The following is a 25,282-nucleotide window of genomic DNA, read 5'->3' on the forward strand; positions in this document are numbered from 1 at the left end:
AGTAAATCATGTCCAATGGCCACCTTGTCCTCTTCATCTCATCCACCCATTTGACTCCTGCTTCCTTGTGGAATCCACCCTGCTACCCAAACAGTCAACCATTTTTGTATAATCAACACATCCACTGCCTCCCAGTAAATCATGTCCAATGGCCACCTTGTCCTCTTCATCTCATCCACCCATTTGACTCCTGCTTCCTTGTGGAATCCACCCTGCTAACCAAACAGTCAACCATTTTTGTATAATCAACACATCCACTGCCTCCCAGTAAATCATGTCCAATGGCCACCTTGTCCTCTTCATCTCATCCACCCATTTGACTCCAGTAAATCATGTCCAATGGCCACCTTGTCCTCTTCATCTCATCCACCCATTTGACTCCTGCTTCCTTGTGGAATCCACCCTGCTACCCAAACAGTCAACCATTTTTGTATAATCAACACATCCACTGCCTCCCAGTAAACCATGTCCAATGGCCACCTTGTCCTCTTCATCTCATCCACCCATTTGACTCCTGCTTCCTTGTGGAATCCACCCTGCTACCCAAACAGTCAACCATTTTTGTATAATCAACACATCCACTGCCTCCCAGTAAATCATGTCCAATGGCCACCTTGTCCTCTTCATCTCATCCACCCATTTGACTCCTGCTTCCTTGTGGAATCCACCCTGCTACCCAAACAGTCAACCATTTTTGTATAATCAACACATCCACTGCCTCCCAGTAAATCATGTCCAATGGCCACCTTGTCCTCTTCATCTCATCCACCCATTTGACTCCTGCTTCCTTGTGGAATCCACCCTGCTACCCAAACAGTCAACCATTTTTGTATAATCAACACATCCACTGCCTCCCAGTAAACCATGTCCAATGGCCACCTTGTCCTCTTCATCTCATCCACCCATCTGACTCCTGCTTCCTTGTGGAATCCACCCTGCTACCCAAACAGTCAACCATTTTTGTATCATCAACACATCCACTGCCTCCCAGTAAACCATGTCCAATGGCCACCTAGTCCTCTTCATCCATTTGACTCCTTCTTTCTTGTGGAATCCACCCTGCTACCCAAACAGTCAACCATTTTTGTATCATCAACACATCCACTGCCTCCCAGTAAACCATGTCCAATGGCCACCTAGTCCTCTTCATCCATTTGACTCCTTCTTTCTTGTGGAATCCACCCTGCTACCCAAACAGTCAACCATTTTTGTATCATCAACACATCCACTGCCTCCCAGTAAACCATGTCCAATGGCCACCTAGTCCTCTTCATCCATTTGACTCCTTCTTTCTTGTGGAATCCACCCTGCTACCCAAACAGTCAACCATTTTTGTATCATCAACACATCCACTGCCTCCCAGTAAACCATGTCCAATGGCCACCTAGTCCTCTTCATCCATTTGACTCCTTCTTTCTTGTGGAATCCACCCTGCTACCCAAACAGTCAACCATTTTTGTATCATCAACACATCCACTGCCTCCCAGTAAACCATGTCCAATGGCCACCTAGTCCTCTTCATCCATTTGACTCCTTCTTTCTTGTGGAATCCACCCTGCTACCCAAACAGTCAACCATTTTTGTATCATCAACACATCCACTGCCTCCCAGTAAACCATGTCCAATGGCCACCTTGTCCTCTTCATCTCATCCACCCATTTGACTCCTGCTTCCTTGTGGAATCCACCCTGCTACCCAAACAGTCAACCATTTTTGTATCATCAACACATCCACTGCCTCCCAGTAAACCATGTCCAATGGCCACCTAGTCCTCTTCATCCATTTGACTCCTTCTTTCTTGTGGAATCCACCCTGCTACCCAAACAGTCAACCATTTTTGTATCATCAACACATCCACTGCCTCCCAGTAAACCATGTCCAATGGCCACCTAGTCCTCTTCATCCATTTGACTCCTTCTTTCTTGTGGAATCCACCCTGCTACCCAAACAGTCAACCATTTTTGTATCATCAACACATCCACTGCCTCCCAGTAAACCATGTTCAATGGCCACCTAGTCCTCTTCATCCATTTGACTCCTTCTTTCTTGTGGAATCCACCCTGCTACCCAAACAGTCAACCATTTTTGTATCATCAACACATCCACTGCCTCCCAGTAAACCATGTCCAATGGCCACCTAGTCCTCTTCATCCATTTGACTCCTTCTTTCTTGTGGAATCCACCCTGCTACCCAAACAGTCAACCATTTTTGTATCATCAACACATCCACTGCCTCCCAGTAAACCATGTCCAATGGCCACCTAGTCCTCTTCATCCATTTGACTCCTTCTTTCTTGTGGAATCTACCCTGCTACCCAAACAGTCAACCATTTTTGCCTGTGCTTAAAGGGGCTTTGAAACAGCTTCTGAGGAGAGTACATAAACTCACTCGATCCCTACAATCTCTCGTCATGCACCCCTGAGCCAAATAATACACTTGTACATGCACCAGAGAACCTACAACTGCGCATGAAAGCTGGTGTGTCCTTTCCGGCGACTTTTTTATGCTAGCACCCTCCTCTGTCGCATGCTCCTGCACATTTTTGTTCAGAGATGGCTATTGGTTAGATTCTTTCAGGTGTCACATAGCTACCACGGCCAAGGCCAGTCAGCAGAGTTACTCCGGTGGATAAGGAAGCACAGCCCCCCTGGGGAATTTCCACGCAAGTTGGCAGTGCAGCCGGCGGAGCAGCGCCAACCTTTCAGCGTGCGAAGTAATGAGAGGAGAAGGAAAAGAGCGAAGATGGCGAAATTCAAATTTAACAGATAACTCAGTTTCTACAAAAAGCATTAAAAAAACTGGTGATGATTTAGCCCTGTTAAACCTAGTGTGTACGCGAAAGCTTCTCACACGCCACACACACTGCCGAATGGGCTGTCCGTGAGTTTCTGGTGAAACTGCCTCGTTACAGTCCCAAATTCACAGAGACGAATCACGTGGTTAGTCTGTCTTTCTGACTAGGTTCCCATCGGCTGTTGCTGAGGCGGCGGCTTCATTCGCGGCTCGTTGTCATCGTCATTTAGCGAGCCGTTCTTCCCACTCTTCGGGTGTGTCAACTGCATGCTTGGCCTTCCTCGTTTCCTTCTTGCGCTTTCGGCCGGCCTTGCAGCATGCTATGACTTTGGGATCCATCGACATAGCTTCTTGTAGCCTTTGCTGATGCCGTACTGAGTACGTACGCTTGCAATCCGCCTCTTCCATCTATTGCTCATCTGACAAGCAAGCGAACGCTCATGATCACTCTGACAAGTGAGCGCAGCTGTGCGCCACCGCAGAAGGAGCATGGCGCATGCACACTGAGGTGCATAGCTGAGTGATGACTTGGTCACTTGATGGTCACTAACATTGATGGTCACTAACAAGGTCTCGAAATTCTAAGCATTGGCAGAGTAAACATCTACAAGAACTGATCGCACAGATTAAATATAAGTATGCCTTCATACTTTGCGTGAGCAATTTCTGAACGGAACCGATTTCCTGAATACATTTCCAACACCTTTTCAGCCATCTTACCAGACCTACAAAAACAGAAGCTAGCTAAAACTTAAGCTATCTCGTTAAATGGCCTGTAAAGCTTTTCACAGCTAGTATATACCAAGCGTGTGATATGTGAGCTTGAGCGTTCCAACATGTACCCTCGTTTAGAAATCCATACTGCTACGGCCTCCAGTTGTTAGTGCGCTTGTGTGTGTCTCTGTGTCTTTCTTCGTGGTTCGTCCCTTGGTTGCGCAACCTACACCTTCACAACATCCTGTCAAACCGTCCTTTCGAGGCTAATGTGGAAGATAAACAATGCTACGTGTAAGAGTATGCGTTTAAACGCGAGAGCTTTCCGCTAAACTTTCACAAATCTCTCAGGGTTCGAAACCGCTCTCGGCAGCCCACACACGAGGCGACTGAGAACACGGCACCGTGCAGCTGGCGCACCGCGTGCAAGAGTAGTGCACAATCTCTCCCCTGCAACCATTACGAAACCTATGTACTGCGTGCACACACTTCTCATTCATTGCCGAACTTCGCACTACAGCGGCCGACGCGCGCACCAACGAATCGGCGACCTACCAGTGGCCTATTGAACCGGAGCATCTCTCTGTGCATACTCCAGCTTCCCTTGAGAGCACGGTGCATCCTCCAGATACCCATGGCGGGGTCTCGACCTCTGCCGGTTCAAGGGACAGCCAACAACCTCAGGTCGAAGAGAAGCACGCCATGCACGCCGCCATGCACGATGCGGCTGACAGGGTTGCCAGGTCCTAAACTCGAAAAAGGGCCACAAAAATCGTAAAAGTCGCCAAAAGACCAAAAGGTAGCCAATGTGTCGCCGAAGTGCGAAAAGTCGCGAAAACAGCGCCAAAGCTGCAGAAAAGCGGCACCAGAAGCATAAAAGTCCAAAGAAATTTATCATTCTTCCAGAATGCAGGTTAACATGGATGCAAGGAAATACATGAACGTCATTGGACACGACCACGGAAACGCGCGAGGTATTTCTGGAGGGAGTGAAAGTGTGGGAAAAGAAACTAAAGTATTTAAGTTCCTAAGCCATTGCCATAACATTTTGAATTTTCATATAAATATGGCATGCGTGGCATTGTTCTTTGCACGAAATTTCTATGTTAGCGCGCGTGAGAAGCGCTGTTAGAAGTCAACTGCGCCAAGCAACACCGATAAAATCCCACTTAGGCTTAACTTGTTACGTTACGAAACGATACATGACACGCTCCGTCGAAAAAGCAGTACCACAGGCGCTAATGTGAACCAGCCGAACATCGTCGACACCCCATCAGATATTAGCCTATAGCCTAGCCCTCGCTCCGGTTCGGTGTAAACATAATTCGGTAAAATGGTCACTGAACTCAGCTTCCTGGTGAACGTTTCCATCTATTCCTTCTTAAATTTGTCCCCCATTGATAGCGTAACTTTGGCTTGAGCGCGGGAACGTGCATCACAGTAAAGAGCAGTGTTGGCGACGAAAATATTCTAGTTCACTGTAATACAGAGCTGAGCAGACGAGGTTCCATACTTGCTGTGTGTAGCAACGTCCTGTCGTCTGCTATAAAAAATAGTGTCGTCCCATTGCGATGCTCTTATTTTTGAAACGTCCTTCTCGAAGACTTCGCTCCTCACTCAGTTGACGGCGCAACAGGTAAGCATTGTCATTCGACGAGAACGCCGAAAAGACGAAATACTAAGTGGGAAAACAAAACTGGAACTGAAAACCGTAAATAAATTGGTGAATTGGTAAATTCGTTGTTGAGGAAATGAAATGGCGCAGTAACTGACACCGGAACCGCGCAGTAAGGGAAGGGAGGAAGGTGGGAGTGAAAGAATAAAGAGAGAAAGAGGTGCCGTGGTGGAGGTGGTGGAGGTCTCCGGTTCTCCGGAATAATTTCGACCACGGTGGAAGAAATAGAAATATTCTTCCACCGTGATTTCGACCACCTGGGGATCTTTAACGTGCACTGACATCGCACAGCACACGGGCGCCTCTTGCATTTCGCCTCCATCGAAACGCGGCCGCCGCGGTCGGGTTCGAACCCAGGTACTCCGGCTCGGTAGACGAACGCCTTACCACTGGGTACATTCTAGTTCACTATACCACTGAGCATGGAGGTAAAAAAACTAGGAGGGAGTGCGCTCAGCCTCTGCAAGCCATCCTCCTCTGACGCCGCTGCCGAGGGCCCTTTTGCGCACTGACTCATGGGAAATAGGCCCTCCTCCACAGTTACCAGACTGCCAGCCAGCGGTGCTTTTTAGTGAACGTCCGTACTCCGAAGTAGCGCAGCGCAGCGCTTTGGCGGAATGCGTACCGAGCTCGAGGTTGTCTGCAGGCTCCGCGTCTCTGTTGATTACACTCTTGAGTTTTTGGGTGCACTGTAGAAAACTGCGGGTAAACTTTTCATCAAAGGGTGCGGCCGCGACCTCGTCACTGTTCAACTGTGCTTCATAAAGAGAATGGAGAGGAATTCCTTTCGTCGTTATACACATACGGAGCGTTTATTTCAGCGCATGCTATGAGCGGAGAACTCGAGAGTAGGCGAAGAAACGAGCCTCTAAAAAAGGGCGCAGCGGCTTCCAGAGCGCTCACGGCGGACGGACGTGTTGAACGAGCGCTCCGGCGCGCTGCGCAAGATTCTATTTCTCGGGCAGGCGGACTTCGGCCCGCCCATGGGCCCTCCGTTCTCCGCTATTCTCGAGGCACAAGTCGTGCCGAATACGCGCGCGCACATAGGCGGTGCCGACGTGAAATTCAGCAGTGAAGTACATGTATTTCTCTCTCTCTCGCTGTCGAGAGAGAGTGCCGGCGGCTTTGCGTCTGCCCCTGCGCGGGGTCTCCCGGCCACTGCGCACAATCACTTACAAAAAGAAGTAAACTGTATGTATACATAGCCGCGCGCTCGTAGCGTCCTGTCTCGGACTAATCGCGCGCGCGGCATACTGCACTAGCGGCCGGGGTGGGGCGCCCGGCCGCGTATACCATCGGAGGTAGCACCCACGGAGCTTTCGTGTCACGCGTGCACTACCTGGCGAAGAGCGAGCGGGAAGTCAAGCCCGCCTGTTCGATGAACGCACAGAGGCTCACCACTGTTATGTCACGGGTATAGAGGCTAGAATATCACGGGTGCGGGCAGTGCCGCGCGGCCACAGGAGCGCTTCGAGACTGTCCGGGATGATTCCCAGCGCCCTGCAGGCCGCGTGAATCTCGCGACGCGGCACTGCAGAAGCGGCACAGCGAAGGAGCATGTGCTCCAAGTGTCTCCACTGCGCCGCAGTCAGCGCACGCGTCGCTCGGGGATGGTGGCCGCTGCGGCGAGCGAGCAGTTTGCGCTCACCACAGAGCCGTCAGTGAACGCAAGCAGATGGTCGCCTAGTTGCTCGTACAGCGAGAGCGAAACCGAAACCGAAATCCAGCTAAGAGCTACCACTGCCTTGTCACGTGAGGGCCTATTTCCCATGATGCTTTCCATTATATTTTTTATGACTAGGCTTCAAGATTGTGACGTCATGGTCCCTCCTAGTTTTTCTTCCTCCATGCCACTGAGCATGGAGGAAGAAAAACTAGGAGGGACCATGACGTCACAATCTTGAAGCCTAGTCATAAAAAATATAATGGAAAGCATCATGGGAAATAGGCCCTCACGTGGCAAGGCAGTGGTAGCTCTTAGCTGGATTTCGGTTTCGGTTTCGCTCTCTCGCTGTACGAGCAACTAGGCGACCATCTGCTTGCGTTCACTGACGGCTCCGTGGTGAGCGCAAACTGCTCGCTCGCCGCAGCGGCCACCATCCCCGAGCGACGCGTGCGCTGACTGCGGCGCAGTGGAGACACTTAGAGCACACGCTTCTTCGCTGTGCCGCTTCTGCAGTGCCGCGTCGCGAGATGCTCGCGGCCTACAGGGCGCTGGGAATCATCCCGGACAGTCTCGAAGCGCTCCTGTGGCCGCGCGGCACTGCGCGCACCCGTGATATTCTAGCCTCTATACCCGTGACACAAAAGTGGTGAGCCTCTGTGCGTTCATCGAACAGGCGGGCTTGACTTCCCGCTCGCTCTTCGCCAGGTAGTGCACGCGTGACACGAACGCTCCGTGGGTGCTACCTCCGACGGTATACGCGGCCGGGCGCCCCACCCCGGCCGCTAGTGCAGTATGCCGCGCGCGCGATTAGTCCGAGACAGGACGCTACGAGCGCGCGGCTATGTATACATACAGTTTACTTCTTTTTGTAAGTGATTGTGCGCAGTGGCCGGGAGACCCCGCGCAGGGGCAGACGTAAAGCCGCCGGCACTCTCTCTCGACAGCGAGAGAGAGAGAAATACTTCACTGCTGAATTTCACGTCGGAACCGCCTATGTGCGCGCGCGTATTCGGCACGACTTGTGCCTTGAGAATAGCGGAGAACGGAGGGCCCATGGGCGGGCCGAAGTCCGCCTGCCCGAAAAATAGAATCTTGCGCAGCGCGCCGGAGCGCTCGTTCAACACGTCCGTCCGCCGTGAGCGCTCTGGAAGCCGCTGCGCCCTTTTTTAGAGGCTCGTTTCTTCGCCTACTCTCGAGTTCTCCGCTCATAGCATGCGCTGAAATAAACGCTCCGTATGCGTGTATAACGACGAAAGGAATTCCTCTCCATTCTCTTTATGAACCACAGTTGAACAGTGACGAGGTCGCGGCCGCACCCTTTGATGAAAAGTTTACCCGCAGTTTTCTACAGTGCACCCAAAAACTCAAGAGTGTAATCAACAGAGACGCGGAGCCTGCAGACAACCTCGAGCTCGGTACGCATTCCGCCAAAGCGCTGCGCTGCGCTACTTCGGAGCACGGATGTTCACTAAAAAGCACCGCTGGCTGGCAGTCTGGTAACTGTGGAGGAGGGCCTATTTCCCATGAGTCAGTGCGCAAAAGGGCCCTCGGCAGCGGCGTCAGAGGAGGATGGCTTGCAGAGGCTGAGCGCACTCCCTCCTAGTTTTTTTACCTCCATGCCACTGAGCCACCGCCATAGAGAAAGATCCACCGCGGCGGGCTGAGGTCCGATTTCGTGCACTGCCAAAGGCTGACTTCCGGGACAAAGCCACTTACTTCCGGTGGCTTCACTTTTGGGCGCTCAATGCGCCATCCAGCCCCTTAGTGGAGTGGTTCAGCCTTATCCATCCATCTAGCTTGACAGTTTGACATCTAGCTAAACTTCGATGCCTCAAAACGCGCGTGGTATGCACCTGCAACTGTGCTGGATGAGGACGCAATTTGAAACTTGTAGTGATCGGCAGTTTCTGTCAGTCAGTGTATGGTGACTTGAACGGCTCTACGTGAACTCTGGGACATTCCATGGTGAGCTAGAGCCGGAATGCGGCTCATTTCGGCGGCGTGAGTTCGTGCGGGTCTGCACTCTGTGTTGCTTTCGACCGTATGCGCTACTTTTTTAAGGCAACACGGCTGCCAAGTTCGAGAACTTTGCTTAGTTGACATCGTGCTTTTTCTGTTTCGCCGTAACGATGCGGTTTGCGGAAGTGTGGCTGGCTGTTGCAGCCTCCCGCTCCGGCTCGTGATTTGCGGTACGAAGCGTGGTTGAACGAAAATGCGCCGTACCACCTGTTTTTTCTTCTGTGCAACAAAGAAATATATCTGTAGGAACAGAGCAGGTAACAGGACAGAGCGAAGAACGACACACACACGGGCACTGATTAACAACTGACATTTTATTTCGAAGCAGTACGTTTACATAGGCAATGATGAAACGGGGACGGTGACCAGTGTAGTGTAGTCATGTCAAAAAAATACGAAGATGACGACAAAACAGAACACGATATGAGGCTAAAAGGGATAAAAAACTAACGGTGTTTATGGAATGACAGGTAAGGATAAAACACCAAAAACATGGACAAAAAAAGGCTGATACAAGCGTACTCGCACTAGAGGAAATAAAAGCAGGAGAAAAAGAGGTTAAAAGCTATTACAAATGGACCAGTGAAAGAATAACCTGGAATGGACGCATGAAGGTGGCTACGCAACACAAGGTTTAGGTGCTACATGCAACATACAGTGTGTAAATGCAGACACGTAGACTGGGGAAGAATAGCGTCATTCTCCAGCACTCTTCTCCTGGTCTGTGTCTCTCGTGAAGATGTGGGGTGCTAATATTTGTGCCACCTTGCCTGTATGAACATATGGGGTCGTGTTCATCTAACTGAGCGGCCCAAGAAAAATAAAAATTAACTGTGTACAGCCATACTGTGTATACTGCCACTGGTTTCTGCCCACAGTGGTGCCATGAAATTTTTTATTTCAACGTGTGCCTTAATGATAAGAGGGACCACTAAGCATGGCAGACGCCATTATGATTGCTGGTGTCACTCATTATCAAGGACTGAAGAAAGGTGATGTTGCGCACCATGAAGGAGCTTTTGAAATGGTGTTGTAAAGAGTTGCTTGAGCACTGCGTCCCTGATTTGGTGAAAATATGTGTCCAAAGCCTCCACCAAGCTTCACCCTCATACGCAGCAGTTGAACGAAAAAGCAATGGCAAAATCAAATTTAGATCATTGTGGAAGTAATACTGCTAACACAGATTTGTTGCATCACATGGTATGATATGGTATGATGAGATAGTTAAAGTAGCCAAAGAGTTTTACACAAATCTGTACAGTAGCGATTGTAATCAGAATGCTACTGAGAGGGGCCGTAGAGCACAGCAATGGGACATCCCGCCAGTAACGAAGGAGGAAGTAAAGAAAGCCTTGGGAGCAATGCAGAAGGGGGAAAGCAGCTGTTGAGGATGAGGTAACCACAGATTTGTTGAAGGATGGAGGAGAGATTGTGCTCGAAAAACTAGCCACCCTGTATGCACAATGCCTTGTGACCTCAGGCATTCATAAGAAAGGAGACATCAAGGGTTTGAAGAATTACAGACCTGTCAGCTTAGTGTCTGTTGCCTACACGGTATTTACTACGGTAATCACTAATAGGGTCAGGGCAACCTTAGACTTCAATCAACCAAATGATCAGGCAGGCTTTCATAAAGGATACTACTCGACAATAGATCATACTCGCGCTATCAGTCGGGTGATAGAGAAGTGCACAGAATATAACCAGCCCCTATATATAGCATTCATTGATTACGAGAAAGCATTCGACTCAATAGAAACCTCAGCAGTCATGCAGGCATTGCGGAATCAGGGTTTAGAAGAGTGTTATCTGAAAATATTAAGGCGGAAGCCTTTAATGTCTCATCGTTGTAAGCAGCAGTTGTCGACAGAAAATGTCACGCTTTTCAATTGGTGGAAACGGTCGTGACGTCACAGTGCGCGAATTTCAAACGGGGCCAATTGCACTTTGGCTAGTAACCATACAACCAATTGAAGGGATCGTATAGTGATGCTCCAAGTAAGTGAGACTGAGCTTAGTTAATTACTTAATTACCCAATTAGCCTTACTAGTCAGGCCATATAAATAAATAAAAGCGATTAAGAAATTGGTCGAGCTCAGGAATCGAACCCCGGTCTGCGGCGTGAGAGACGAGCACGCTGTCCACTCCGCCATGCCAGCTCGATGGTTTGGAATGAACAAAGGCGCGTCTAGTGAATACGGTGTCTGCACATACTGCCATCCTCCTCCCTTCCCTTCTGGCGAGGTTTAGATGTCCGCCGAGATATGAGAAACAGATACATTTCCTTTCCTCAAAAACCAATTTACCGACGAGTGAGGCGTACAACCGAATGGGCGATGGCGTTCTATGGACTCCTTGGCAGCGTTGCAAGACGCTGTCGCGTTCCACTCTTAGGGGCGAAGCTTAACATCTTAACCACACATCAGTGACCACACTATAGGTAAAAAAAATGCCCCCCTCCCCCTGAATTTTGACGGGTGTCCACCGAGATATGTGAGACAGTTACTGCGTAATTTCCTTTCCTCAAATACAATTTTCATTTTCTTCATTACGGCTCCTCTTTATCTATCTTCTTTCACTCCCACCTCCCTTTCTCTATGGTGCGGTTCAGGTGTCCACCGAGATGACAGAGAATTACTGCGCCATTTCGTTTCCTCAAAAAGCGTGGCGTTCAAACGGCAAGGCAGCGCGCCGAACGGGTGGTGGTGTTCCGTGGACTCCCTGGCAGCGCTACAACGCGCTGTCGTGTCCCACTCCTAAAGGCGCAGCTTAAGCGTCATTAATTAGCAGTTAATTAATATTCAGGCATTAATCAGTAATTAACAATTAATTAGTGATTTGCCATCACTTAGTAATTAGTACTCAAATATATGTGACGCCACCAGTGCCACAGAAACAGCGAAGGTGGTGCGGAAAACGCTTCCGCCTCTACCCACTTTAGACAGTCAAAGTGCCCCCTGAATTTTTGGAACATATTTGTAACAATTGCACAGCTACCGTAGTTTCCAGCAATAAAATCAGCAAGTCAGCAATAAAATTCTAATAAGTAAAGGTGTCAGGCAGGGACACACGATCTGGCCTATGCTATTCACCGCGTGTTTACAGGAGGTATACTGGAGCCTGAAATGGGAACAGTTGGGGATAAGAGTTAAGTAATCTGCGATTTGCTGGTGACATTGCCTTGCTAAGTCACTCAGGACATGAACTGCAAAGCATGATCAATGAGTTGTGCAGAGCAGAATGGTGGGGCTAAAAATTAACGTGCAAAAGACCAAAGTAATGTTCAACAGTCTAGCAAGAGAACAGCAGTTCGCGATTGGTGGCCAGGTGCTGGAAGTAGTATGAGAATATGTCTACTTAGGGAAGGTAGTGACTGCTGATCCGGATCATGAGAGGGAAATAACTAGAAGAATAAGAATGGGGTGGAGCACATATGGCAGGTTCTCTCAGATCATGAATGGCAGTTTACCAATATCCCTCAAGAGAAAAGTATACAACAGCTGTATCTGACCGGTACTCACCTATGGGGCAGAAACGTGGAGGCTAACAAAGAGGGTTAAGCCTAAGTTAAGGACAACGCAGCAAGCTATGGAAAGAAAAATGACAGGTGTAACGCTAAGAGATCGGAAGAGAGCGGAGTGGGTGAGGGAACAAACGTGGGTTAATGACATCATAGTTGAAATCAAGAGGAAGAAATGGGCTTTGGTAGGGCATGTAATTTGAAGGCAAGATAACCGCTGGTACTTAAGGGTAACGGAGTGGATTCCAAGAGAAGGCAAGCATAGCAGGGGGCGGCACAAAGTTAGGTGGGCGGATGAGAGTAAGAAGTTTGCTGGGATATGGTGGCTGCAACTGGCAAAGGACAAGGTTAATTGGGGAGACATGGGAGAGGCCTTTGACCTTAAGTGGGCGTAGTCAGGTTGATGATGATGATAATGGTATTATCGACCATCAAGTTTTTGTACTGCATGATATGCCAGAAAGACAAGGCTTCTGGTAGCAGGAGAAAATACTGTGCACAGCAGGAACTAAAAAAATGGCTGAGGCTTAACTTGGTTAAGCCTGGAGAATGTGAAGCATCATCGTGTCGCGTAATTTGGAGGCGCACAACCACAGCGACGGCGCGAGGTGGGCCCCCGTTTCTCCACTGTCGTGACGTCATCGTGTCACGTGGTGTGACGTCATGTATCACGTGATTTGGAGGCGCATAACCACGGTGAAGGGCTGAAGTGGTAGCTAAAGTAGTAGGTTCGCATAAAACTGGTGAAAATATTTGGCTGTGAGAAATGGACTCCAAGTCACTCAGTTTGGTGTCCATCTTTGTGATGTGAGAATGCTTTCATGCAGGGTGGTGAGTCTGACAGCAGCAGTGATGGTGAGGAGCATTACAGCTCGGCTGAAGATGTTGCGGTGAGGATTTTCTCTCGTTGAACGCCCAGTTTCTTTCATTTAATTCTCCTGTGCTCCTGAAGTGGGTGCTTCTAATTCTTCTTAGCCCAGCATGGCAGTCGCAATACCACAGCACGGGCAAAAGGGCAGCCTCCTGCTTTGGCTGGGTGGTCATCATAGATACGGGCTCCTTGGAGCAGGCTCTGATTATCAGCACATTCATTGTGGATGGACAGGTCAGCTGGACAAAATGTCAGGCAGCTTGTATTCAGTAGATTGAGGCTGAATGGCTCTCCATGGTTCCTGCTCCTTCGCCTATTATCTTATCATGCGCTTGTGCAAATGCAGCATTGCTGTTATAGGAGGGGCAGAAGCATGTCCACGTATTTGGAACGACTACACCTGGGCTTGCGTGTCGGGGTAGTCTGCATGCAGCACTTAATTTGCAGTTGAGCATTATTCAGCTCGCTGCCAAGTTCAAACACAGCTGGTTACATCCATGGTAACATCAAATTGGAGGCTCTCAGTTGCCACGAATAGTAGTTTGTAGTTGCAAAACTGGTTAATGCGTAGTGTATTGGACCTGCTTACTGATTTGTTGCTACACTAAGCTGGTGTCTTGTGCAGCAATGGCGGGGATAGCAGACGTGTCACATGGCCCGCTTGGTGGTAGCCATTTGGTGTCTGCTTTTAGCTACTGCTGGCATTAATTATGCGGACTCATTGTGAACATGAACCAACCAGCCCGACTCAGCCCTCTCCTTACACTCATTGTGTTTTCTTAAATTTGGTTCAGACTGCTTGTATCTCTGACTAAGATTTGAAAAACTTGGATCAATTCTGGGTTCGAAATATCAGTCATTACTTGTGCTAAGACAAGCTGTGGGAGTGAGAGCAAAAAAAGGAGCTAAGAGTGTGGCATTTGGGTGAGTGCTGCTGTCTTTAAGCCAACGAGTCCTGAGACATGCTTTCCAGCAGGCGCTGTAGATTAGAAGACAAGGCACTTTCAGGCATTGTTTCCCTCTCATCATGGGAGAAAGCGAACACCATTGTGAGAAACGTGTCATCATCCGGGCATGTCGCGTGTGCTATGAGGGGACACATGGTGGATGCACTGCATGTTTGGCTCTAGGAGACTGTCACCTCCAGGCCTGCTCTGCCTCTGTGGGTGAGTGGAAGGTTCACTCTGTCGACAGCAGGATCGTCACACGTGTGGTACCACTCCAAACAAAACTGGATGCCGCCTGACCGCTTGAGAAGGAGGAAGCATTGCTAGGAGAAAAACTATCTGGGACAGCGGCCCACTCGGAAAGAGAAGGAGAGTGTAAGCAGAGGAAAAGGAACCAGCAGAGAAGATGGTGAAAACCGTAAATCAAACCAAGTGGCCATTTTAAATAAATAAAATTATGGGAAGTGGCAGAAAGCTGAAAAGACCTGCGTCAGAAAGAAGCAGCATTTCCCTTTTTTTTGTGTGATTGATGGAGGGATTGCTGATGCAGTACGATGATGCAGTACCTATTACTTTCAAAAAGTTACCAACAACTTGATAACAAATATGGAAAACCTTGGAATACACCCCGATATACACCCAGGTGTGACTCGCATGGCATTGCATGCTGCAGAGTTGCCCGCACACCCCTGACAAGCGCACAACAGCAGGCGGGACAGAAAACTGACGGGACTCTCCCTGAGGATAGTCTGACCACACAGTTTTGGCTTTCCTGAACATCGCACTAGCCTGCAACGCATCTGCCAGCCAACCAAACACAGCCGTGCGCCACTTGGAATGATTGTTGACACTGCTGCTGGTTTTTCTCGCTTGCATCCACATGGTTCTTTGCGTGCGCCGAAGCTGCGTGCTCACCGCATGCCGTTCGCTCTTTGTGCGGAAGCTTCTTCACCTGTGACGCAGCTGCTCGTGAGGGAGCTTCAGTGCTGCTGCGTCGCATTGTGAAGGATGCTGCGGAGGCTTTTTACATTTCGGAGGTCTTTTGCTTCGGCACTGCTGACAGTGAGCGTGCATTGATGGAATTGTGAAAAACAGTCACTGTTTCTCCTCAGTTCCTATCTCACAAGTCGGTGAGTAGGAGGTGGAGGGTAAACTTTTATTCAACCAGTGGTAGTTGGTCGCCTTCCTCTTTGGGCGATGTCCTTTGTCCAGGACTCCGTTGGCTGTTGCTGTTTTGGTGTGCGTGCTCAATCAGCCGTTGCTGGTCTTGTGTGCTGGACAGAGCAGTCTCCCAAGAGGAGAAAATGAGGTGGAAGATGGGTGGTTGGTGCCGGAGTAAGTCTGATAGGCTGTGCGCTATAAAGACGTTCAGAGGTAAACGGATAGAGACGTCTATCCATTTTCCTGTGAACGTCTTTTTAGCGAACAGCCTATCAAATATGAATATGTACCAATTAGCCCGTCAGAAAGCCTTACTTAGTAAGTCTGGGCATTCCCGTAGGGAGTGGAAGCATGTGGGTGCGGATATTGTGTGGGGAAGAAGAGGTGTTTTTGTAAAGGCTTGCGAAAGTGTGCATCTGAAGCTATGGTGTCTGCTCTGTTGAAGAAGTTGGGGGGGGGGGGGGGGGGGGGCAAATGTGCTAATTTATTTATTCACATATACTTGCAGTGCCTGAAGTCATTATCGCTGGGGGGACGCACAATGAAATCAAGCATTACAAGTGCTATAGTCAGGTGATGAGACATTCAAACGACACAAGGAACAGCCATAAAATACAGCAAAAACAGGCACACACACGTGTACATTAAATGATACAAAGTTAAGATTAAGTGATTCTATGAATAAAAGCACGAAACGCTTCCACAGATGTACAGTCAACGACATTTTTGGGAGAGTTTGTTTCAAACAGATATGGCGTGCGGAAAGAAAGTGTTCTGATAACCGTTAATTCGACATTTGATTTCTCAGACCTTAAAAGCATGATCACAGTGTGCAGGTACAAAATGTGGCAGGTGAACATACAGAGTTTTATCAATCCCGGTTTAACTGAAATAGATGTGATAGAAGATTTCTAGTTTACTGCGCATGTGCCTATTACTGAAAAGTTCCCAGCTGAAATATTTCTTTATGGCTGAAACGCTGTGTCGAAAGTCGTAATCATTGGCGACAAAACAGGCTGCACGGTTCTGTACGCGCTCTAAACCATCCGATAATGTAATCATGGGTGGATCCCACACCACGCTAGCATACTCAAGAATAGGTCTGATGTGTGTGAGGTACAATAATTCTTTTATATTTGTTGCACCGTGGTACTTAAATTCAGAGACTTTTACCAATGGAGTAGAATTTAAACAGTACACAGAGTTTATTGGGTTATGTTTTCGTGAAAAAAAAGAAACATATTTACATTTATTTGAATTCAGCATCATTTTCCTCTAGATGCACCATTGATGGATGCTGTCTAGATTTTGCTGCAAGGTGCGAACATCATGTTCTGTGACTATGGGGCTGTACACGACGCAGTCGTCTGCGTATAAGCAGATTTGCAAGAAATGCTCTCGACAATGTTATTAATATAAATTAAAAACAACAAAGTCCCTAAAACTGAGCCTTGAGGTACACCGGAAGTAATATCTGCAGGGTGGGATGTAACACCATTAATTACAACATATTGGGATCTATTGGAAAGGTAGTTCCATGTAATTACTGCATGGTGGATCCTGAGGGAAGCAAGTTTATGCAATAAAAGGACACGTGGTACGTAGTTGAACGATTTTTTAAGATCCAAAAATATGCAGTCATAACATGAAATATTATCGTGACTCAATTCCTACTACTGTATAGAACATGGAAGCCTAGACCTCAAGCCTTGCTGTACATTCGCAAAGAAGTTGCAATTTTCTAAGTGTTTTATAATGGCACTCTAAATAATATGTTCTAAAACCTTGCAGTTTATGCTTGTGAGGGAAATTGGTTGCTAGTTTGAAACCTTGGTTTTGGAGCCACTTTTATGGGTTGGGACTATGTTAGCTACTTTCCATTTGGTGGGAAGACAACTAGAGTCTAATGACAGCGCAACCAAATAATGTGCTACCACCTCAGCACATGCTTTTAGAACATAAGGTGGAACTCGATCAGGACCAATAGTTGTTTGAACATTGAGCGATGGCAGTTGCTTCAGAATTCCATTATATGAAACGGTAATCGGTGACATAGGTACAGAAATAACTTGAGTGGTTTCAGGAAGTTCTGCGCAAAAGGGAGCGCTAAAACAGACCCAAAATAGCGATTGAAACAACAAGCTTTGTCATACTTATCGTTGATGTCAGCTCCGTCAACTGATAGGTGTGGAACAACAACCTGTTCCCTTCCATGAGATTTTAAAAACTTCCGTAGCTCCTTAGGGTTATGCTTAATTTTTTTCGCCCAAAGAAGCAAAGAATTAATTTTTTTTAATCTTTAGTTTAGCTTTGATATCGCCCGAACGGATTTACATTGCTGACATGAGCAACGGCTTTTTGAGTACGAGGTGAGAAGGCGGTGCCGCTTGTTGACCAGTGCAGAGATATCCCGATCGAACCATGGCTTGTCATTCCGCTGTTTGCAAGACACCACTTTTGACGGTACATGTATGTCAACAAGAGCTTTGAATTTGTTTTTAAAGAGTTCCCAGATGTTCCCACAGTCTAATGTATGACTGCTGTTTAAAAAATCAGGCAAGAAAGAAACAAGATCATGTGATAAGGATGCATAGTCGCCTTTGTTGTAAAAATAAACTTTCCTCGATTGCTTATGCATGGTCTTTGCAACTGACACTGTAAAACATGCAACGACACAATTATGATCACTTAGAACAGGGATTATTAATACCTTATCGGCTAGCGAGGTTGTGTTTGAGAAAACTAAATCCAATGTGGAAGACCCCGAGTGTTGCTGCCTAGTAGGCTCATTTATGTACTGTGTTAGATCGTTAACTACTATTAGCTCTGCGAAGGCTAATGTCATTGTAGACTTGTTGGTGAGTGTGGGTTTTTCATTCTTTCATTTGATGTCAAAATCATCACCGAAGATAACATCATTATTCAGTGTGGAAAGGTTCCCGTGACAGGTCGTTGTAGCACTCGACACAATTTTGACCAAGTGAGTGATCATCATCATCATCAGCCTGACTACACCCACTGCAGGGCAAAGGCCTCTCCCATGTCTCTCCAATTAACCCTGTCCTTTGTCAGTTGCTGCCACTGTATCCCCGCAAACTTCTTAATCTCATCCGCCCACCTAACTTTCTGCCGTCCCCTGCTACGTTTGCTTTCTCTTGGAATCCACTCCGTTACCCTTAAGGACCAGCGGTTATCTTGCCTTCGCATTACATGCCCTGCCCAAGCCCATTTCTTCCTCTTGATTTCAACTAAGATGTCATTAACCCGCGTTTGTTCCCTCACCCACTCCGCCCGCTTTCGATCTCTTAACGTTACACCTATCATTTTCCTTTCCATAGCTTGCTGCGTTGTTCTTAACTTAAGCTGAACCCTCTTTGTTAGCCTCCACGTTTCTGCGCCATAGGTGAGTACCGGTAGGATACAGCTGTTCTATACCTTTCTCTTCAGGGATATTGGTAAGCTACCATTCATGATCTGAGAGAACCTGCCATATGCGCTCCACCCCATTCTTATTCTTCTAGTTATTTCCCTCTCATGATCCGGATCTGCGGTCACTACCTGCCCTAAGTAGACATATTCTCTTACTACTTCCAACACCTTGCTACCAATGGCGAACTGCTGTTCTCTTGCTAGGCTGTTGAACATTACTTTGGTTTTCTGCATGTTAATTCTTAGCCCCACCTTTCTGCTCTGCCTGTCTAACTGATTGATCATGCTTTGCAGTTCTTGTCCTGAGTGGCTTAGCAAGGCAATGTCATCAGCGAATCGCAAATTACTCAGGTATTCTCCATTAACTCTTATCCCCAACTGTTCCCATTCCAGTCCCCGGAATACCTCCTGTAAGCACGCAGTGAAGAGCATTGGCGAGATCATGTCTCCCTGCCTGACACCTTTCCGTATTGGAATTTTATTGCTGACTTTATGGAGAACTATAGTAGCTGTGCAATCATTATAAATATCTTTCAATATTTTCACATAGCACTCTTCTACACCCTGATTCCGCAATGCCTGCATGACAGCTGAGGTTTCCACTGAGGGCCGTTTCACATGCATGTGATTCTCGCCTGCGACGCTGCGAATTCTGTCGGTCTGCGACTGGGGAGGGCCGTCGGTCTAGCCGCAGACGGCCTGCGACCAAGTTCCGTCCGGTTGGAATCCAGTCGCAGCGTCGGTGTGTTCTCTCTGCGACTGACCAATGGGCAGCGCCGAGACGGCACGTGACGTGACGTCACGCGCCGTCTCGGCGTGGGGTCACGTGGGAGCTGTTCCCGCGGCGTAAGCAAAACTGTTTATTCTAATCAAAACATACGAAATATTGCCTTGCATCTAAAAACACGCTGGTCATAGCATCGTCAACACATTCCATGCAGCGTTTCTGTCGCGTTTAATTGTGGGCTGCCTATGCGAACATCGAGCAACCTTGCGTGTGCCTCCGACCGAATTCGCTGGGTGCGCGTTGCATGTGAAAGCACTGTGCGAAAATCGCACTGCGGCGTCACCGACTAGGCCGACTATTTTCGTTCTAGTCGCAGCATGTGAAACGGCCCTGAGTCAAATGCTTTCTCGTAATCAATGAAGGCTATATATAGGGGTTGGTTATATTCTGCGCATTTCTCTATCACCTGATTGATAGTGTGAATGTGATCTATTGTCGAGTATCCTTTACGAAAGCCTGCCTGATCATTTGGTTGACTAAAGTCCAAGGTTGTCCTGACTCTATTAGTGATTACCTTAGTAAATACCTTGTAGGCAACGGACAATAAGCTGATTGGTCTGTAATTCTTCAAGTCCTTGACGTCTCCTTTCTTATGAATTAAGATAATGTTAGCGTTCTTCCAAGCTTCTGGTACTCTCGAGGTCACGAGGCATTGCGGTATACAGGCTGGCTAGTTTTTGTAGCACAATCTCTCCTCCGTCCTTCAACAAATCTGCTGTTACCTGATCCTCACCAGCTGCTTTCCCTCTTTGCATTGCTCCTAAGGCTTTCTTTACTTCCTCCTTCGTTACTGGCAGGATGTCCCATTGCTGTGCTCGACTGCCTCCCTCAGTAACTTGATGATTAGATTCGCTACTGTATAGATTTTTGTAGAACTCTTCGGCTAATTCAACTATCTTATCCATATTGCTGATGACATTGCCCTGTTTGTCTTTTAGCGCATACATCTGGTTTTTACCTATGCCCAGTTTTCTCCTCACTGATTTTAGGCTACCTCCGTTCCTTAGAGCATGCTCGATTTTCTCCATGTTAAACTTTCTTATGTCGGCTACCTTGCGCTTATTTATTAACTTCGATAGCTCTGCTAGTTCTATCCTGTCTGTGGAGTTAGACGTCCTCATGCTTTGGCGTTTCTTAATCAGATCTTTAGTCTCCTGAGATAGCTTGCTGGTATCCTGTCGAACCATCCTACCACCTACTTCTGCGGCGCACTCTGTAACGATAGCTGTAAGATTATCATTCATTGTTTCAACACTGCGGTCGTCTTCATCAGTTAAAGCGGAAAATCTGTTTTGCAGCGACATTCTGAATTCCTCTACCTTCCCTCTTAATGCTAACTCGTTAATAGCCTTTCGCTTCACCAGTTTCCTCCGTTCCCTCTTCAAATCTAAGCTAACACGAGACCTTACCATTCTGTGGTCGCTACAACGGACCTTACCGAGGACCTCCACATCCTCTACGATGTGGAAACTACGGTGAGTGATAAAGGGACCCTACTGTTAAGATATCACCTTTGCGCTTCGAGATAATGCACCATACCGGTTCACTGCTCGCTGGAGACACTGCTATTCGCTTCGAACGGAAGCATGTTCTTGCAAGTACAAAAATACCGTCCCTCTCACTCAGGCGTACGTCATAGCCAGAAGGGAAAACCAATAGAATCATGCAACTAGGATTCGGTTCCGAGTACGACGTCAGGCTTTACTGAAGATGTCAAAGTGGCAAAATCATCAGTTTTATTTTTTAGGCTACGACAGTTCACAGCAAGGAAGACTAATTCATTGGCCATCGGATTCAATCTACGAGGATGGGAAACATATAAAGATGCGTTGCAGGGCTGATCCTCAGTGACTGGCTATCTTGCAGTTTCAACAACCTTTTCAGAGGTGGCGTCAAAGGTGAAGTACCGGTTGTTGGTGTAGAACTTGCTGAAACGCAACTTAAAGGGCACGTCTAGTGAGCACGCATGGGCAACAAGCTTAGACTGCGCATGGTGCGCACTCAAATCTTCTAGAATCACAAATGACTTGCCTTTAAGCTTCCCACCAAATGACAAAACGCGGTCTTTGTCTTTGAAAGCGCAAAATTTGAGTAATATCGGCAGCCTTTTATTTTCATTGTATTTGCCCAGTCGGTGTGCTCGCTCAATGCCAGCTGCTGACACCTGTTGTCCTAGTTAGGACTGAAAGAAAGCCAGCGCCTTTTCCTCTGATTGCTGCCAAGTCTCAGTTGCACTATCCTCTATACGAAAAACTAGTAGGTTATTTCTTTCGGGGTCGGTTGTTAGTTTCATCAATGACAGTTTTTTAGAGCGAGAACATCACGGGACAATTCAGTCAGGTGCAATTCATTATGGTTCATTTTCCAGAGTACGTACTTGATTTAGTAGACTGTCGAGCATGGTAGCCATGGCACAGTGCTGCACTTCGATGGATTGCAACTCCTCGAGGAATCTGGCTTGACCTTCCTCAAGGGTCATCAACACATCGTTAATCTGCTTTAACTATCTTATCCATATTGCTAATGACATTGCCCTCTTTGTCTCTTAATGCATACACGTGATTTTTGCCTATGTCTAGTTTCCTTTTCACCACTTTCTGGCTACCTCTGTTCTTCAGAGCATGCTCGATTCTATATCAAGGCCCCTTATGTCGGCTACCTTGCACCTAATGATTAGCTTTGATAGCTCTGCCATTGCTGTTCCCTGGAAAGGGGTAGATGCTTTCATGCCTTGGCGTCTCCTGATCAGATCTCTCATTTCAGGAGAGAGCTTACTGCTATCCTCTCTAATCATCCTACTGCCTACTTTACTGTGCATCCCATAATGATAGCTGTGAGGTTATCATTCACTGCTTGAACATTAAAGGTGCACTGAAGAGGATTCTGAACTTGTCTTTTTGCCGCGGGAACTCGATCTACACGTCCCTAGCATTCTTAGACACTGCGACTTATTGCCCTGCATGGCCGATTTCCCTAATTAAATCAAATTAACGTCCGGCTCCCGCCTTTATTTTTTCAATTCTCCCCGTACGGTGGGCGGAGTCGACCAACGCATGGAGTGCCGTTCAGCCAGCTCCATGGAGGCTTTGCTTTCGCTTTATTTTGTTTTTTTAGGTTTCCATGAATAAATAGTTTCATTCACAGATAATATACCCGCAAAACAAGCCCGCAGAAATAAAAATACGTGCGGACTATTTGCTACTACGGACTACTACATATTACTCCGCCGATGGCAGAGCGGCAAGCCGCCACGGGACTGGGTGAAAGGCACTCCACGCATTGGTCGACTCCGCCCACCGTACGAGGGAGAATTAAAAAAGAAAGGCGGGAGCCGGACGTTAATTCGATTTAATTACGGAAATCGGCCACACAGGGCAATAAATCGCAGTTTCTAAGAAAGCTCGGAACGTGTATATCTAGTTCCCGTGGCAAAAAGACAAGTTCAGATTCCTCTTCAGTGCACCTTTAGGTTCGTCGTCCTCAATTAAAGCCGAATACTTGTTCTCCAACGAGATGCTGAATTCCTCTACTTTCCCTCTTACTGCTGACTCATTGATGGGCTTCTTTCTTGCCAGTTTCCTCCATTTCCTGTTCAAGTCTAGGCTAGTTTGTGATCTTACCATCCTATGGTCATAAAATTGTGGTGAGGCTGAAAAGAAAAACAAAAATAATTTTGCCTCAGCCTGCTCCACTAAGTATAGCAGGCTAATTTTATGGCCAGTGCATCACACCTATGAGTGCACAATGTGGTCTGTCTCTGTAGTCTCCGTAGTCAGGCTCTTGCTTGTCCGCTTCATGTTCTCTCGTTTTAGGAAAAAGTATTCATGATTCGTAAATTATTTATCTTTGCGAACTCTACTAATAACTCTGCCCTACTATTCCTGGAGCCTTTGCTAAAGTCATCCTCTGCCTGGTCTCCAGCCTGCTTCTTGCCTATGTTGGCATTGAAGCCACCCATCAGTACCATGTACTATGTCTTTACTTTGCTCATTGCTGACTACAAGTCTCCGTGGAAGCTTTCGAAAATCTGGCCGTCATGGCTGAATATAGAGGCGTAGGCCAACCTTCTATTTGTACCTCTTACCTTTGTACCTAGTTACAATTGCCACCCTCTCATTAATACTATAGAATCCTCTATGTTGCCAGCTGTATGACGCTCAACGTAACGAAATGCAAATACATGCAGGTATCACGCAAGCGCACTAATATCGACTACGCTTATTCACTCAGTTCAACCATCCTTACTAAAGCCGAATCATACCGGTATCTTGGCATCCATATCACGAGCAACCTCACTTGGTCCGAGCACATCACGAAGATTGCTGCTGATGCATCTAAAACACTCGGCTTTATCAGACGCAACCTCAGTTTCTCCCCTTCTTCCATTCGCAGCCTAGCCTACAAAACTTTCGTCCGTAGCAAACTTGAATTTGCATCCCCAATATGGAACCCACATCAAGCCTACTTAATAGCCAGCCTAGAAGCCGTCCAAAACCGTGCAGCCCGCTTTATTTCCTCCAACTATGACACCCGCTCTAGCATTACCAAAATAAAATTATCTGCCGACATCGAGCCTCTCGCGCATAGGCGTATAATTGCCCGTTTATCATTATTCCATAAATTGTACTATTGTTTTCCCTCACTTCGACACTCCCTTCTGCTCCCTCCCCTCCGAACATCACGCCGTCTTTTCAACTCCATGAGCATCCTAAGACTTCATGGCTCCTCAAACACATTTAACAAGTCATTTCTGCCTCTTGCCATTAATGAATGGAATTCACTACCCGAATTAATTGTCACTGAACGCGATGCTCTGAAATTCCGCCAAATGCTGTCATTGCACTTGAAATCCCAATGTGGGTAACTGTTGCCTTTGCGTTTTATTTTTATGTTATGATTGTTTGATATACTACTGCACCTGTCTGCCTGATTTATAAACGTGTTTTTCTTTTTTTTTTTCTCTTCCCCAAGCAACGATTGTTTCACTTGTAACGGCCTTTATTGGCAAGAGATGACTGATTGTGAAGGCCGGTTAGAGCGGGCAAGGACAGGTCCGGTCGCAGAACAGTTGATGCTCCCACCACGCGCCGCGCGTCGGTTCTGCTGCCTCAGCTGCCGATCGTCGTCTTCTCGCCTCGCCCCGCGCATCGGTTCTGTTGCTCCGTCTGCTAAGCGTCTTCCTCTTTACATTTGGCCCCGGGGGAGAAAGAGCCATCGTGGCGATTTAGGGGGTCAACAGGACGCAGGGGTCGTAGTATGGCTTCAAACGCGAAATGTGGACGGTCTCACGCCCACGTCGTCGGAGATCGGATGATGGCGTCACGGGCTCAACGACGTAATTGACGGGAGAAGAGCGCTCAAGGACACGGTAGGGTCCGTGGTAGTTGGGCAGCAATTTGGTAGAGAGACCTGGTGCAGCAGAAGGCACACGGAGCCAAACAAGAGATTGCGGCTGAAAAGTGTTTGTGCCATGGGAGTGGTCGAAGCGGTATTTTTGGCGCCCTTGGTCGTCGGACGTGAACGACCGGGCGAGCTGGCGGCACTCTTCAGCGTGTCGGGAGGCTTCAGATACGGTTGTGGTTTCCGACGAATCAGGATGGTACGGAAGAATAGTGTCGAGCGGCGAGGATGGTTCACGGCCGTATAGAAGGAAGAATGGTGAGAAACCAGTAGTGCTCTGCGTAGCGGTGTTGTAGGC

At 47.7% G+C, this 25,282-nt stretch overlaps 2 protein-coding genes across 14 annotated transcripts in view; one reads left to right on the forward strand and one right to left on the reverse strand.

Moving 5' to 3' along the window:
• The window catches only part of mEFG1 (mitochondrial translation elongation factor G 1), a 76,747-nt gene extending 72,494 nt beyond the window's left edge, over positions 1-4,253 (reverse strand). Inside the window, exon 1 of one of the 2 annotated variants that reach the window (XM_089546512.1) lies at positions 4,064-4,253. In XM_089546512.1, coding sequence (XP_089402638.1) covers positions 4,064-4,144 — 81 coding nt within the window. In that variant the 5' untranslated portion in view covers positions 4,145-4,253. The remainder of the gene's footprint in view (positions 1-4,063) is intronic. The other variant, XM_089546511.1, reaches the window with a different exon arrangement.
• A 3,163-nt stretch (positions 4,254-7,416) lies between these two features.
• The window catches only part of LOC149345254 (uncharacterized), a 179,693-nt gene continuing 161,827 nt past the window's right edge, over positions 7,417-25,282 (forward strand). For 9 of the 12 annotated variants that reach the window (XR_016283260.1, XR_016283261.1, XM_089546524.1 and 6 more), the window contains exons 1-2: positions 7,418-8,814; positions 13,217-13,279. Coding sequence is in view for 10 of the 12 variants with exons in the window: in XM_089546524.1 (XP_089402650.1) it covers positions 8,812-8,814; positions 13,217-13,279 (66 nt within the window). In the remaining 2 variants the exon portion in view is untranslated. Of the gene's footprint in view, positions 8,815-13,216; positions 13,280-25,282 lie in introns of all 12 variants that reach the window. The other 3 variants (XM_089546514.1, XM_089546516.1, XM_089546513.1) reach the window with 2 other exon arrangements.

This window comes from Amblyomma mixtum, chromosome 5 (assembly GCF_055824585.1).
Source record: "Amblyomma mixtum isolate Tamu chromosome 5, ASM5582458v1, whole genome shotgun sequence".
NCBI lineage: Eukaryota > Metazoa > Arthropoda > Arachnida > Ixodida > Ixodidae > Amblyomma > Amblyomma mixtum.